The sequence below is a fragment of the Semicossyphus pulcher genome, unplaced genomic scaffold (assembly GCF_022749685.1).
Source record: "Semicossyphus pulcher isolate SPU_LCO1_2020_fin unplaced genomic scaffold, fSemPul1.0.p SCAF_48, whole genome shotgun sequence".
Taxonomy (NCBI): domain Eukaryota; kingdom Metazoa; phylum Chordata; class Actinopteri; order Labriformes; family Labridae; genus Semicossyphus; species Semicossyphus pulcher.
The window spans coordinates 517,113-531,847 of record NW_027211724.1 but is presented as its reverse complement, the minus strand read 5'-3'; the positions used below and the strand labels follow the sequence as shown (position 1 = coordinate 531,847).

At 45.5% G+C, this 14,735-nt stretch overlaps 1 protein-coding gene across 1 annotated transcript; it reads left to right on the top strand.

Annotated features, from left to right (window-relative positions):
- The first annotated feature begins 1,777 nt into the window (after nucleotides 1-1,777).
- LOC138608282 (MBT domain-containing protein 1-like) lies at nucleotides 1,778-13,892 on the top strand. Its single transcript, XM_069680821.1, has 18 exons — nucleotides 1,778-1,855; nucleotides 4,189-4,426; nucleotides 5,471-5,604; nucleotides 5,899-6,010; nucleotides 6,676-6,755; nucleotides 6,980-7,097; nucleotides 7,335-7,469; nucleotides 9,296-9,384; nucleotides 9,501-9,599; nucleotides 9,684-9,819; nucleotides 10,436-10,491; nucleotides 10,652-10,756; nucleotides 10,845-10,992; nucleotides 11,083-11,165; nucleotides 11,342-11,579; nucleotides 12,598-12,669; nucleotides 12,828-13,016; nucleotides 13,461-13,892. The coding sequence occupies exons 1-18, from the start codon at nucleotides 1,835-1,837 to the stop codon at nucleotides 13,568-13,570; spliced, it is 2,163 nt and encodes a 720-aa protein (XP_069536922.1). The 5' UTR covers nucleotides 1,778-1,834; the 3' UTR covers nucleotides 13,571-13,892.
- The last annotated feature ends 843 nt before the right edge of the window (nucleotides 13,893-14,735 follow it).

The following is a 14,735-nucleotide window of genomic DNA, read 5'->3' as shown; positions in this document are numbered from 1 at the left end:
AGCGTCAAACTGTTGGAGCCGGCGTGCCGAGGCTTTTCAGGCTTTTCTTGATTTCAGAGACCGAAGTTCAAAAACGTTTTACAACTTTCCTCTGGAGACTGAAAAAGTAAATGAGCTCAAATTGACTTAGCTAGCTAAAACCTGCTTTAACACACCTCAAACACTTAAATATGACTGCTTCCACATGACGGCTTTACAGCTAACTTGTGAGGAAGTGACTGAAAGACCTGAAAGTTAAAGTTGTTCTCCACAGGAATAAAAACGTGATGCAGAAACACTAAATCAGTTTGTAAAATATGAATCTGATCAAGGCTACGAAAACAACGAATTCCACTGCATGCACCGTGCTCCCTTCAGGGACACATCGAGAGAGATGGTACTCTCAAGTTTAGCTGCTCTAATCAACTTTTACTAATCAGGTAAAGATCGATCAGTTAAAGATCGATCAGGTAAAGATCGATCAGCTAAAGATCGATCAGGTAAAGATCGATCAGAGACGTAAGGATTTAGTGTGTTTAACTTTGTGCATCAAAGAATAAAAGCAGAAATACAAAGTCATAACACAAACACAGTTCTTGTTTCAGATTGTTAATCACTCAGAGATGTCAGATTCATGTTGTGTGTTTGTGCTGCTGTTGGATCCATCGGGGAACCAGTCATGCTTCTCCTACCTGCTGCAGGTACGAGGCCAGCCTCCTGTTGAGCTGCTGCAGGGTGACTTTCTCTCTGGACAAACAGAAGCTCCTGCTGCTGTCTGGAGCTGCAGCAGGAGCCGTGCTGTAGTGCACCACACCTCCTGGACCATGATGAACACGGTGACCCAGAGCTGCCTGGTTTGCTCTGCCTGCACGGAGAAGCTGCCACATCTCAACACTCACCTGTGTGTCCTTTCACACCTGGACTCATCTATGCTCCTGAACATGCACTGCTCCTTTAAAGGCTGACTTTCTGCAGAAGCAAAGATTTAAGTTGCTCTGCCTTTGTCTACTGCTGCACGTCTGAAAGGGATCTCTAAGCCTGTCTAAACTCCCCGCTGGTTGAGAGGCCCTCAGGTGTACCAGAGGGTGTTTCTGTCACAGGTGTGTCAGGACTTGATGATGCATAAGTTAAATCTGCATTAACCTTTAAATGGTGATATTTAGAACAGGTTTCAGCACGATGGCAGCCCAACCCTCTGAGACTATTTTAGTGCTCAGTTCCCAACACATAATAATAAGAAAAGAACATCACGTTCTCACCTGCTCTGCAGATGTTCTGACCTGAGGGCCAAATGGCGACTGTTCAAAATATATTTTATATGCACGACTGCTTCCCCCATTAAATCATCTAAATATGAGCTCATGTGTCATCAGTTGATGTGCAATGGTTACACTCAGTTCTGCTGCTGGAGCCATCAGGTAAAGGTTGTTTTTCACCTCATGCATCAAACAATATGAAGCATATTGATTATTAAACCAACACAAACCCTAACCCAATGAAATCAGCTACGTTTATGATTTCTTTCTCTTCCAACACATTCACCTGGACTCGGACTGACGGTGGTTTCTGAATCTATATTTAAAACCTGATGTAGGACCGTTCTGATTTCTGATCCGAGTTTCACTTATTGATGATGTCCAGGCTCTCCTGCAGGGGTCGCTGGCGGACACACGATATTATCTGAACTCCACACACGAAGCAGACGCAGCATCCTATCAGAGACCAGCAGCTGCGGTCCCGGCGCCTGCGCATTAGGAGAAGGATATTTTTGTTGATATGTCAGCCTCTGGGGTTTAATGGTTATTTATGCGGGTTTTCGTGATTCAGTGAGCGTGACCCCCCGCGGCCCGGCCTGATGGAGAACCCAAGAGACCTGGTGAGTTCTGAGGCTTGTCTCTCCGGCGGGAAACCGCATTTCCCTCCTTTGTTATGGTTGTGATAGCGGTGTTACAGGCTGCTTCAGAGCGGACACTGACAGAGGATCAAGACCAAACTCCTTAAAGAAATCCAGAACATTAGAGTTCCCCTGTTATCCGATTAAAATATGAACCTCATTGAAATGATGCTTAACATTTTTATGTAAGAGCCTAATATATACTTTTATTCGGCGTATATATTACGTATAGAATATATTAATTTGGTCAGAACATAGCCATTTATAATTGCTTCGACTGTTATTCTATTGCCAAAACCTAATTCAAAAATCCTGGGATATTAGATTTCCATTCATGTTGAGAAGGGTATATTTATTACCGACCCGCAATTATTATTATTATTATTATAAAACTGGGCGAGATGGCCTTTTATTCGGCATAGATGTTCTCAATCAGGTTGATTTTATTTAAGTCAAAATCCCATTTTATTATGGCTTTGCTGTTTTCCCGCTGCGTCCACCACAATCCCCCGTCCGGAGCAGCGGCTGTTCAGGTGAATAGATAAAACGCGATTTGGAGAACAGACTGAGTGACAGGTGCATTTAATATACGCCGAATATAAAGGTGGATTTAGCCGAGTCCAAAACAGCCATGGGTTTATTATATGTGCTACAATGCGGTGTCTAAAGCCAAATGAACTTGAAATTGGTGCAAGTCTGGAGGTCATTTGGTGTCTTATCCATTTTCGTGTTCTCGCGCCGAGAGTACTGGCAACTGAGTCTCTCTCTCTGTTGTCAGTCATTCTCTCTGTCTCTCTGTCTCTCTCTCTCTCTCTCCGCACTGCAGTGGTGCAGCAGGTCACAGCTGCAAACGCACTGATGGAAACCTCTGGATGCAACAGCTCTGTGTGTGTGTGTGTGTGTGTGTGTGTGTGTGTGTGTGTGTGTAATCAGTTCAGCAGATGGAGCCTGTGGGGCAATACATTTGTAACCTTTGACCTCTGGGTTAGTTCAATTGACAGCTGAATCGAATAATTTTTAAAATTGATTAGCAAATTGACAGAAATAAAGTTCCATGTTTTCCTTGTTTTCCTTGTTTTCCCTGTTTTCCCTGTTTTCCCTGTTTTCCTTGTTTTCCCTGTTTTGCATGTTTTCCCTGTTTTGCATGTTTTCCTTGTTTTCCATGTTTTCCCTGTTTTCCATGTTTTCCCTGTTTTGCATGTTTTCCCTGTTTTCCATGTTTTCCCTGTTTTGCATGTTTTCCCTGTTTTCCATGTTTTCCTTGTTTTCCATGTTTTCCCTGTTTTCCTTGTTTTCCATGTTTTCCCTGTTTTGCATGTTTTCCCTGTTTTGCATGTTTTCCCTGTTTTCCATGTTTTCCCTGTTTTGCATGTTTTCCCTGTTTTCCATGTTTTCCCTGTTTTCCCTGTTTTGCATGTTTTCCCTGTTTTGCATGTTTTCCCTGTTTTCCATGTTTTCCCTGTTTTCCCTGTTTTGCATGTTTTCCCTGTTTTGCATGTTTTCCCTGTTTTCCCTGTTTTGCATGTTTTCCCTGTTTTCCATGTTTTCCCTGTTTTGCATGTTTTCCCTGTTTTCCATGTTTTCCCTGTTTTGCATGTTTTCCCTGTTTTCCATGTTTTGCATGTTTTCCCTTCTTTCCCTGTTTTCCCTGTTTTGCATGTTTTCCCTGTTTTCCATGTTTTCCATGTTTTCCCTGTTTTGCATGTTTTCCATGTTTTCCCTGTTTTCCATGTTTTCCATGTTTTGCATGTTTTCCCTTCTTTCCCTGTTTTCCCTGTTTTGCATGTTTTCCCTGTTTTCCCTGTTTTGCATGTTTTCCATGTTTTCCATGTTTTCCCTGTTTTGCATGTTTTCCATGTTTTCCCTGTTTTCCATGTTTTCCCTGTTTTCCATGTTTTCCATGTTTTGCATGTTTTCCCTTCTTTCCCTGTTTTCCCTGTTTTCCCTGTTTTGCATGTTTTCCCTGTTTTCCCTGTTTTGCATGTTTTCCATGTTTTGCATGTTTTCCATGTTTTCCATGTTTTCCATGTTTTCCCTGTTTTCCATGTTTTCCATGTTTTCCCTGTTTTCCATGTTTTCCATGTTTTGCATGTTTTCCCTTCTTTCCCTGTTTTCCCTGTTTTCCATGTTTTTTTCCTGCTCAACTGTCTTTAATGTTTCTGCTTTGCTGCTTTTCTTCTTCTTTGAACATTCAAATGAAAGCAGGGCTGTGGTGTCATTTGTGTCTTAAAGTTAGAGAACCTCTACCCCATGTGTCTCCTCTGCACCTCCTCTCCTCTCTGACAGCGTTTCCTCTCTGTCTCCTCCGCCTGCAGGTGGAGCGTCCGTCCAGGAAGCGGCGTGACTCCTTCGGGATGCTGGACGGTCTGGAGGAGGACCGGAGCAGCTGTAGCTCCGAGTCCAGCGGAGGGAGCGGAGCTTCCAGCCCCGAGGACAGTGAAGACGAGGAGTTTGGAGGAGTGACTCACCTCACCTCCTCCTCCTCCTCCTCTCTGACGCTCATCAAGACCAACGGACAGGTGTACACCTACCCTGATGGAAAGGCCGGCATGGGTCAGTCTGAGCCCGATGATTCTTCTTCTTCATCTTTAAAACAACTTAAGTTTATTCCGACACTGTCCTGCTGCTCCAAATACTCACTAGATTCATCCGCCGCTTAAACTAGTCCCCAACAGAGCACAATATCTACTCCTGATTAGAAAATGTGACAGTAAGTAGTCAACAACTTTACAAGTGCTATTAGTAAAGATTTGAGGTACTTTATACTAATGTATACTTCTTACTCACACACATGTGTGACAGTTATAGTTTCTTTACAAATTAATATTTAAATATCGGTAACAACTGTGTTTATTCTCCTGCTGATGGAGCAGAAAGGATCCGAGATAGACCATGTTAAAGATCTTTTAACATCGCTCTCTGCAGACACACCAGACTCCATTCATAAAAACAGTGATTTTACCTCACAGAACACAGGAGCTGCTGCTCTATATTGATCTGTTTGTCTGGTTGTGCTAGTTTGGTGTTTTAAATGGTTACTTCAGATCTAACACAATATTTTTTACCTACAATAACACAAAATGAACTGATGGAGGCAGCAGCAGAGCAGCAGCTCCTGTGTCCTGTGAGGTAAAATCACTGTTTTTATGAATGGAGTCTGGTGTGTGTGCAGAGAGCGATGTAACGTCTGTGTGTGGTTAAAACAATCATCTTCCTCTGTAACAAAAAGGTCTATCTCTGTAGGGATCCTTTCTGTCATGTTGTCACACACTTAGAAGAACAATCTGAGCCTGTCAGTGGAAACAACAAGAACTTTTAGTGGACGACCTTTGACCCATCAAGGATTATGTTGCAGCCATGACAGCCTGTTTCACTGCTGCAGGATGAACACATCTACTGGAGACACTCGCACTCTGTTTGGACCTTTTTGTCCTTTAGAGCCAAAAACGTGTAAAATTAGGGCCCTGCTTTGAGTCTGTACGTCGTCTCTCTGTGAAATCTTCTTCAGCTTCTCCGTCGCTGGCACTGATGGAAATGTTTGGACCTTTGGGAATCTCTCGTATGAATTATCTTATTGTCTGTCTCTGTGTTTCCCAGCGACCTGTGAGATGTGTGGTATGGTGGGTGTCAGAGATGCTTTCTACAGTAAAACCAAACGTTTCTGCAGCGTCTCCTGTTCCAGAAGTTTCTCCTCCAACTCCAAGAAGGCCAGCATCCTCGCCAGACTGCAGGTACACAACACGGACTGACTACCTGTTCAACGTTTGTCTGACATCTTAACGGTGGCTGCTGAGGTGTCATTCATGTTCTTCCGGCTGCCCTCACCTTTTGCATCTTCATGTGTCAGCAGATGAAACATTAGAGTCGAGACTTTTAGAGCCGTGGAGCTGACTGAACCAAAACTGTGGACGTTTGTTTAGAAGCGGAAAAAGGTCGACAGTGTTACACATGTTTTAAGGAGCAGGGCTATGTTTTAGTCGTCTTAAAGGGGAAGTCTAACTCGTCTTTCTCCTTGTGTCTTAAAGGGGAAGCCTCCCACTAAGAAGGCCAAAGTTCTGCAGAAGCAGCCTCTGATGACCAAACTGGCTGCATACGCTCAGCATCAAGCCAATCAGCAGGGCGGAGTCAAGAAGAGCGGTGAGTCCGATCAACTTCCAGTCACATCAGAAAGCATCGTGTTGACCCTCCCGTGTTTACCTGTGCACGCAGGACGCAGTTTGTAGTCCGCTTGTAGTCCGAGTAATATTGACCAATCACGTATCAGCAGGCTGCAGCGAATGCAGGAAAAACAGTTCATGAAGAGAGCAAAAGGAGGCGGAGCTTACTGTGCTGTAACGACATCCCGGCTCCATCAGCTTCATCTGATGATGATTTTGCTTCTTATTGATCTCTATAAACAGACACCTGCATGCTAACAGCTAACAGCTAGCAGTCCCTTCTAGGTCTAAAATTCAACTTGATACAAATCTGTTTGACGATGTGTCGTGAAAGCCGTACAGCGTTTAGATTTCCTGACTTCCCTGAATGCATCATAAATGATGGCTCCGCCCTCTGTTCTACAGACCTAGAGATGAGAGCGTTTATTTAGCAGACACATCTGGAGGGAGAATTCACCTTTGATCTGAACACACGGTCGCTTCTCGAGCTGCTGGCTGGACAGTGAACGATGCAGCGCACAGAGGACGATGTCGTTCATCGCTAACTGATGACGCTGTTACGCTGATAGCTCAGAGAGAGTTGACCAATCAGTGGGCAGACATCCGGCAGTTCACCCTGTGTTTCTGTGTGTGTGTTTGCTGCAGTCTCTCTGGACATGTTCGACTGGGGTCGTTACCTTGGAGACGGAGATGTGATGGGAGCACCGGTCAGCTGCTTCAAACACGTGGGTGCATCTCACACACACACACACACACACACACACACACACATACACACATTCATCTGTACATGTGGGCTTCTACAGGCTCTTTTTTCAGAAACATTTAACATTTTCACAACATTCATTTTAAACTTTATTAACGTCTGCAGCCAACAGGAAGCAGTCAGTCAGTAAAACACTATAATCAGTGAGTGTCTCTGAGGTTCACCTGCCCGTGCTGCGTTCAGGTACCGATGGGGAGGTCGTGGGCCGACGTCAGTGAAGGTGTCCGAGTGGAAGTTCCAAACACTGACAGCAGTCTGCCCATGAAGGTTTACTGGATCGCTGGCATCATCAAACTGGCTGGTACACACACACACACACACACACACACACACACACACACTCACACTCACACACACACACACACACACACACACACACACACTCACACAGGGAGAGAAATGCACTACTTGAATTATAAACTGCTGGTGTTCAAACATCACATACTGCTGTCATGACTTTCTGCAGATCAAAGTAAAAAGCTGATGAAGATGGTGTGTGCGTGTGTGTGTGTGTGTGTGTGTGTGTGTGTGTGTGCAGGTTTTAAGGCCCTGCTGCGGTACGAGGGATTCGACAGCGACTCCACCAGAGACTTCTGGTTGAACCTGTGTGTGCCCGACATCCACCCGGTGGGCTGGTGTGCTGCTGGGGGGAAACCTCTGGTCCCCCCTCAGAGTAAGACACACAAACACACATCATACAGAGTGTGTGACAACGTCACAGAAGGGTCCCGACAGAGAGAGACCTTTCTGTTACAGAGGGGGAGGATTTTTCTCTCTGCAAACACACCAGACTCCATTGATAAAAACAGTGATTTAAGCTCTCAGGAGGAGCTGCTCTGCTGCCTCCATCGGTCCGTCACAGATGATCCATCACAACAAAACAACACACACTAAGTGACAGAGGCGGCTGCAGATCAACAAGTCCCATGTTCTGTGAGATACTTTAAAGGTCCCATATGATACTCCTTTTCAGCAGGCTCACATCGGCCTCAGAGGTCTCAGAGGTCTCAGAGGTCCCAGAACGTCACTTTGAAGTCTGTTGCCTAAAAACCCAGTTTGTTCCTGGCCTTCAGCCAGCCTGTAACTCCCTCTACTGAGCTCTACTGAGAATAAGCTGTTTCTGTGTCTGTAGCTTTAAATGATAATGAGCTGTGCCTGTCCACGCCCCTCCCGCTCCGGTACCATGCGCTAATTCGGTTGCTATTGGCCGGCTCTGCCTTCAGTCAAAGAGGGACAGGCACCTTCCTTCAACACCGACTCTGGTTGGCTATTGTAGGCTGAGAATCAGTAATGGAAGCTCCTATTGGATCAAATGAGACCTCTATAGAAAGCTGAGAAGCTCGCCTCCACTTTGATAGCGGAACGGAGCGGCACTTCAAAGGGAATATGAAGTTATTACAGTAAATACACGGGGAAATGCGGCATTTCTGACGGCTGATTAGTAACGACGAACGGCGATCCGTGGATACTTACTGATGGAATAATGCTTTTGGACTAAATACTTTACTGGATTATATCATCTGGACCTTTAGCAATGTACCAGGAGGGAATGTATGAAAATAATATGCATCAGTGGAATACAGCGAGCCTTCATCGGTGAGTTACGTCAGTTTGGTAAATGTTTGTTTATGTTCTGTTGCCGTTGATTGCACCCGCTGTGGTGATTGGATCTTTTAATGGTTCATATCAATCGAATCTTGAGCTTGATCGTAGCTTTCCAACGATGTGACACACGAGCGGCAACATGAAGTTATCATCGTAGCTGCAGGGCAAATGTTGTAGTAATCGCGATGACGGCCCGCCGGCGGGCTGTAGAGTGGTAACGGGTTTTAACGTAGTATAAGGAAACTATGTTACCAACAGTAACTTACGTTAGCTGCTATGCTAAAACCACATTCAACAGGCTATCACGCTCGGTAGGCCGATACAGTAAAGCATCATAACCTCAGACGAAGGAGGTAAAAATAGACTCCTGTGCTCGTTTGTGCAGCCAACAACAGAGCACCTGCCGTGCTTCGCCCGTACCTTCGCCATGTTTATTTTACCGGAGCAGCGTTTGCGAGACGAACAAAATAGCGCCCGCGAGGAAGTTTCAGGGGGCAGACCAAACATTTATCTGGGGTGAGGTCACCAACCTGGAGGAGGTGTTATTGCCCTTCATGACGTCATGTAGGGAAAAGCTGCAATCGGGCTGTTTCAGCACACACTTTCTGAGAAGTGGAGCAAGAGAGGAGAGGACAGACTTTTGTCATGTCGGGGGGGTTTGTAGACGGGCTGGGGGCGCATGTTATTGTTAGGAAACCATTCCAAAGGGAATTCTGCATAATATGTAATAATGTATATTCATTTGCATAATGTAATATGTATAATAATATAATACCTTTAACATTATAACATTTAAATAACACGTATGTGTGTGTGTGTGTGTGTGTGTGTGTGTGTGTGTGCGTGTGTGCGTGTGTGCGTGCGTGCGTGCGTGTGTGTGTGTGTGTGTGTCAGCCATCCTGCACAGATTCACTAACTGGAAAACGTTTCTGATCAAAAGACTGACGGGGTCCAAAACGCTGCCGGCAGACTTCTCCTCCAAGGTCAGACACGTTTTACTTTACTACACTTGTGAGGACCCGAAACGACAGAATCCACTCACTAGCTAACGTCTAGCTAACGTCCTCACTAGCTCACAGTGTGTCCTCGTCCTCGCCAGGTGCAGGAGGGCATGCAGGTCCCCTTTAAGAAGCAGATGAGGGTGGAGGTGGTGGATAAAGCTCACCTGTGCCGGACGCGGGTCGCTCTGGTGGAACAGGTGAGACTCAAACAGCCACTAAACATTTGAAATGTTTATATTTTTTGTATTTATGTGTGTGTGTGTGTGTGTGTGTTGTTGCAGGTGATCGGCGGCCGGCTCCGTCTGGTGTACGAGGAGTGTGAGGACGGGACGGACGACTTCTGGTGTCACATGTACAGTCCTCTGATCCACAGCATCGGCTGGTCCCGCTCCATCGGACACCGCTTCAAGCGATCCGGTGGGCCCCGTCTCTGGAGTCATTCAGCTGGAACAAACCAGCAGCTGCAGTCACATGTTTATCTTTCATTCAGCTGAATGGGATGTGATCTAATGCAGTGTGCTGTTTCAGCTGAGTGACAGGAGGAGCAGTGGTGAACATGCATTAATCCTCCTCTGCAGCGTCCTCTCTGCTCCAACCCTTTCAGCTATATCTGGTAGTTTTGATCGGCTCCCTGGAGATCTGTGTATTTATATCATCTCTCAGCTTTGTACTTGTTCTTGTTGCGTCGCTCTGAATCAAGCAACAGCTCACAACATCATACATTTCCAAGAACCTACACCTGAATACATGTTTTACAGCCAAGCAGCCAACTGAGAAATAAAAACACCTCTGAAGAGCTGCACTTCCTCTCTTGTCCACTTGAGGCTGTCTCCACCAATAGAGCCTCGTGTTAAATGTCCAACTTTACAGCAGAAATAAACTTTTGTTGCTCCGGGCTGTGAACGTGTTTTCTTCTAACAGACCAGCCAATGCGTTTGTGCACCAGACTGCATTCAGAAAACCTTCCGTTTAAGCCAGCAGCAGATGAATAACTACACAGTGAGCGTGAAGAAAAATCTGTTTCTGTTTCCAGATGTTTCCAAGAAGCTGAGCGCTCTGACTGATGCTCCTGGACAGCTGTTTGCCAAGGTGAGAACCACATGATCACCTGCAGTCTGTCTGTTACCCTGGCAGAGCAGTACAACACCTCACTGTGTTTCACACTCACAGACATGCAGAATACCTTTGATCCAACACTTTCATCTTACAGTTTGGTTGGTTAAAAAGAGTCCTGTGTCTACCTGTGCAGGTGAAGGAGGTGGATCAGAGCGGCCCCTGGTTTGAAGACGGGATGAAGCTGGAGGCCATCGACCCTCTGAACCTGTCTGCCATCTGTGTGGCCACAGTGAGGAAGGTGAGGCCCAGCAGGGACCTGAACCAGTTCCAGACTTGGTCCATGAACCAGATCCAGACTCTGTAAACCTGTCGTCCCCTCTCTCCAGGTCCTGGCAGACGGGTATCTGATGATCGGGATCGATGGTTCGGAGGCTGCTAACGGGTCAGACTGGTTCTGTTATCACTCCACGTCTCCCTCCATCTTCCCTGCCGGCTTCTGTGAGATCAACAACATCGAGCTGACGCCCCCCAGAGGTACAGCTGCATCATTACAGCTGCATGATTAATTTCTTACCCTAAAGTAATCTGTAGTCTGACAGCGTCTTCTGTCTTTGTGTCCGTCAGGTTACAGCATCCTTCCCTTCAGATGGTTTGAGTATCTGAAGGAGAGCAAATCTGTGGCTGCTCCTGTCACGCTCTTCAACAAGGTCAGAGACCAAAAAACTCCTCTGCAGCTCTTTTAAGAATCTTCTAAGACAGTCTGAAAGGACGCAAAGATTGTAAAAGTTTAATACAAATATCTGATGGTTCTGTCAGGTGATGTGTTCTAAAATATGTTTATCGCCATCCTCCATGATACTGACCCCCGTGTTTCCTCCGTCAGGACGTCCCTAACCACGGTTTCCGTCCAGGTATGAAGCTCGAGGCTGTTGACCTCATGGAGCCCAGGTTGGTCTGTGTCGCAACGGTGACCCGCATCGTCCACCGGTTGCTACGGATACACTTTGATGGCTGGGAGGACGAGTACGATCAATGGGTTGACTGTGAGTCACCTGACCTATACCCAGTGGGCTGGTGTCAGCTGACGGGGTACCAGCTGCAGCCGCCCGCCGTCAACGCAGGTCAGTACTCAGAATACAGAGTCCTGTTACTCAGAGTACTGTAGTCCTGTTACTCAGAATACTGTAGTCCTGTTACTCAGAGTACTGTAGTCCTGTTACTCAGAGTACTGTAGTCCTGTTACTCAGAGTACTTCAGTCCTGTTACTGAGAGTACTGTAGTCCTGTTACTCAGAGTACTGTAGTCCTGTTACTCAGAGTACTGTAGTCCTGTTACTCAGAGTACTGTAGTCCTGTTACACTGAGTAATGTAGTCCTGTTACTCAGAGTACTGTAGTCCTGTTACTCAGAGTACTGTAGTCCTGTTACTCAGAGTACTGTAGTCCTGTTACTCAGAATACTGTAGTCCTGTTACTCAGAGTACTGTAGTCCTGTTACTCAGAGTACTTCAGTCCTGTTACTCAGAGTACTGTAGTCCTGTTACTCAGAGTACTGTAGTCCTGTTACTCAGAATACTGTAGTCCTGTTACTCAGAGTACTGTAGTCCTGTTACTCAGAGTACTTCAGTCCTGTTACTGAGAGTACTGTAGTCCTGTTACTCAGAGTACTTCAGTCCTGTTACTCAGAGTACTGTAGTCCTGTTACTCAGAGTACTGTAGTCCTGTTACTCAGAATACTGTAGTCCTGCTACTCAGAATACTGTAGTCCTGTTACTCAGAGTACTGTAGTCCTGCTACTCAGAATACTGTAGTCCTGTTACTCAGAGTACTGTAGTCCTGTTACTCAGAGTACTGTAGTCCTGCTACTCAGAATACTGTAGTCCTGTTACTCAGAGTACTGTAGTCCTGTTACTCAGAGTACTTCTGTCCTGTTACTCAGAGTACTGTAGTCCTGTTACTCAGAGTACTATAGTCCTGCTACTCAGAGTACTTTAGTCCTGCTACTCAGAGTACTTTAGTCCTGCTACTCAGAGTACTGTAGTCCTGCTACTCAAAGTACTGTAGTCCTGTTACTCAGAGTACTTCAGTCCTGTTACTCAGAGTACTGATGTCGTGTTGAAAGTGTAATCTTTGTGTTTCAGGCTCCAGAGATCTTCAGTCTGCAGCTTCCAAACAGAGGAAGAAATCCCAGCAGTACAAAGGACAGAAGAAAAGTACGTCTGTAAACAGCAAATATAATCAGATGTTTCAAAGATCAATTTTAAATAACACAGCACATAAAACAGCGTCAGCACTGTGTACACTTTTGTAACACGTCGTCATCACAGTCGACTCTTTCAAAGTTCCTGACTCTGACTCTTTCTGCTCTCAGAGAGGAAGCTGCCGATCACCAAGCGCCCTGTCAGCCTCTCCGGCGCCGTGGTTACGGGCGTCCCCAGGAGCCTTTCAGGAGATGAGAACGAGACTCCGCCCAATTACCCATCACCCCCCACTCCAGCCTCAGCAGCCCAGCCCCCCTCTGTGGACCCAGAGAGCAGCCCCAACACTGAGGGGGGGGCAGGTACACACGAACACACACACACACACACACACATTTATACTACATAAATAACAGATAACAACACTTCCCACTGAGAGGAGACGTTCGAGTACTCGGTTTGTGCTTCAGAGCTGTAAAACAACACTTCACTTACTGTGTGGAAAACTTCACAATTTTAGGTTTAAGTTTATTATTTATTTGTTGAGTCATTGTGTGTTTAATTTAAACTTGTTTGTTAACTGAATGATGGTTTCAGTCAGTCACAGTTGGTTTTTTAACAAAGGACTAATTTAAAGGCTCTGGAATGTGGCTGAGAACATTTACTCTTAAAGTACTTCCATTTAATGTTTAGTGACACTCTGGGTAATGTTGACAGCTTTAGTAGCTTTGCAGGTTGAGATCATCAATTAAAAACAAAGCTCATACATGATCATAGGTTATAACAGGTGGTCTTTGTTTCTGCAGGTTCTCAGATCAAAGAGGAGAACGTGGAGGGATCAGAGTTTTCTTCAGAAAGGACTGAAACAGAAACCAACGGATCCTCTGGGGATTTGTTTAACAACCAGCACCAGTAGGCCTCATCCATCCCTCTCTTTATCCCTCCGTCCATCCGTCCATCTGTGTCCAGAATCATGAGAGTCGATGCTCATGAATTCATTTACTGTGACTCATTTGATTTCTTTGAGTTATACGGTGATAACTCTTTGGGGCCGTCCTCCATCTCTACATCCTGCTCACTCTTCCTCTTGGTGCTCGTTCAGACCAGGAGGTGATTGAAGCTCTGTGAAGTCGTCAGAGGTGAAGCTAACATTAACGAAATCCAGGTCCTGAATCTTCAGCTCTTCATGTTGGAAAATCATTTTTTAAACAAATCAATAAGATAATAAGATCGTTAATTCTGGCTACAGCCCTGACATCCTGCAGTCTGTTGGTGGGTTACAGTTAGGGCAGGCTATGTGTAGCTCACCAAGCTAGCTGGCTTTAAAATGTGACTGAAGTCTGGTTTGAATGTTCCTCTGCCTGGAAATTCTTTGAGTAAGAACACAACTCTTGTCTTTTTAAATGGTTAATTCAGGGCTAATCTTCCAGGGAGCATGCTAGCGCCAGCTAGCATGCTTGTCGACTTAATATTCAGTCTCCAGCTAACTTTGACCGTTGTTGATTTATGTGCCAATCATTGAAGGCTGGTGTTATTCTCTGTTCTGGAACGTTCTCTTCTCTCTCGTCTCTCCCGAGACGAAACACCTTCCTCTCATTTCATAGACACGAGGAGGAAAGAGTCTTGTGACTGAGCCACACGGGCAAACAGACAGATGAAGGAGATCCATGAGACAGGTTCTCCTCTTTGGTTCCTCTGAGAGAAAAAAAACTTTTGTAGAACGTTTTTCAACGCCAAGATCTCTGTTGTCTGTAAATGTGACGTGGTGCGTTCAAGGGTCAAAACTCTTGACATTATAATGTTAATACTGGATGCTGTGTAATGTCATGTTGAGATTAGCAGTCATTTAAAAACTCTGTGTGCGTGTGTGTGCTGTGTGTGAGTGTGTGTGTGTGTGCGTGCGTGTGTGTGTGCTGTGTTTGGATTCTGACATTGTTTAAACGGTGACTCGTACAGAGTCGTTGTCAGATCATCATCTTGTTGTTTTGAAGCAGACACACATGAGGGACGTTCAGCGGGAGGCCTCGTCTCGTCCTCTTGATGATGAAAACTCACTCTTGTTCCGTCTCTTCTCTGTGGCT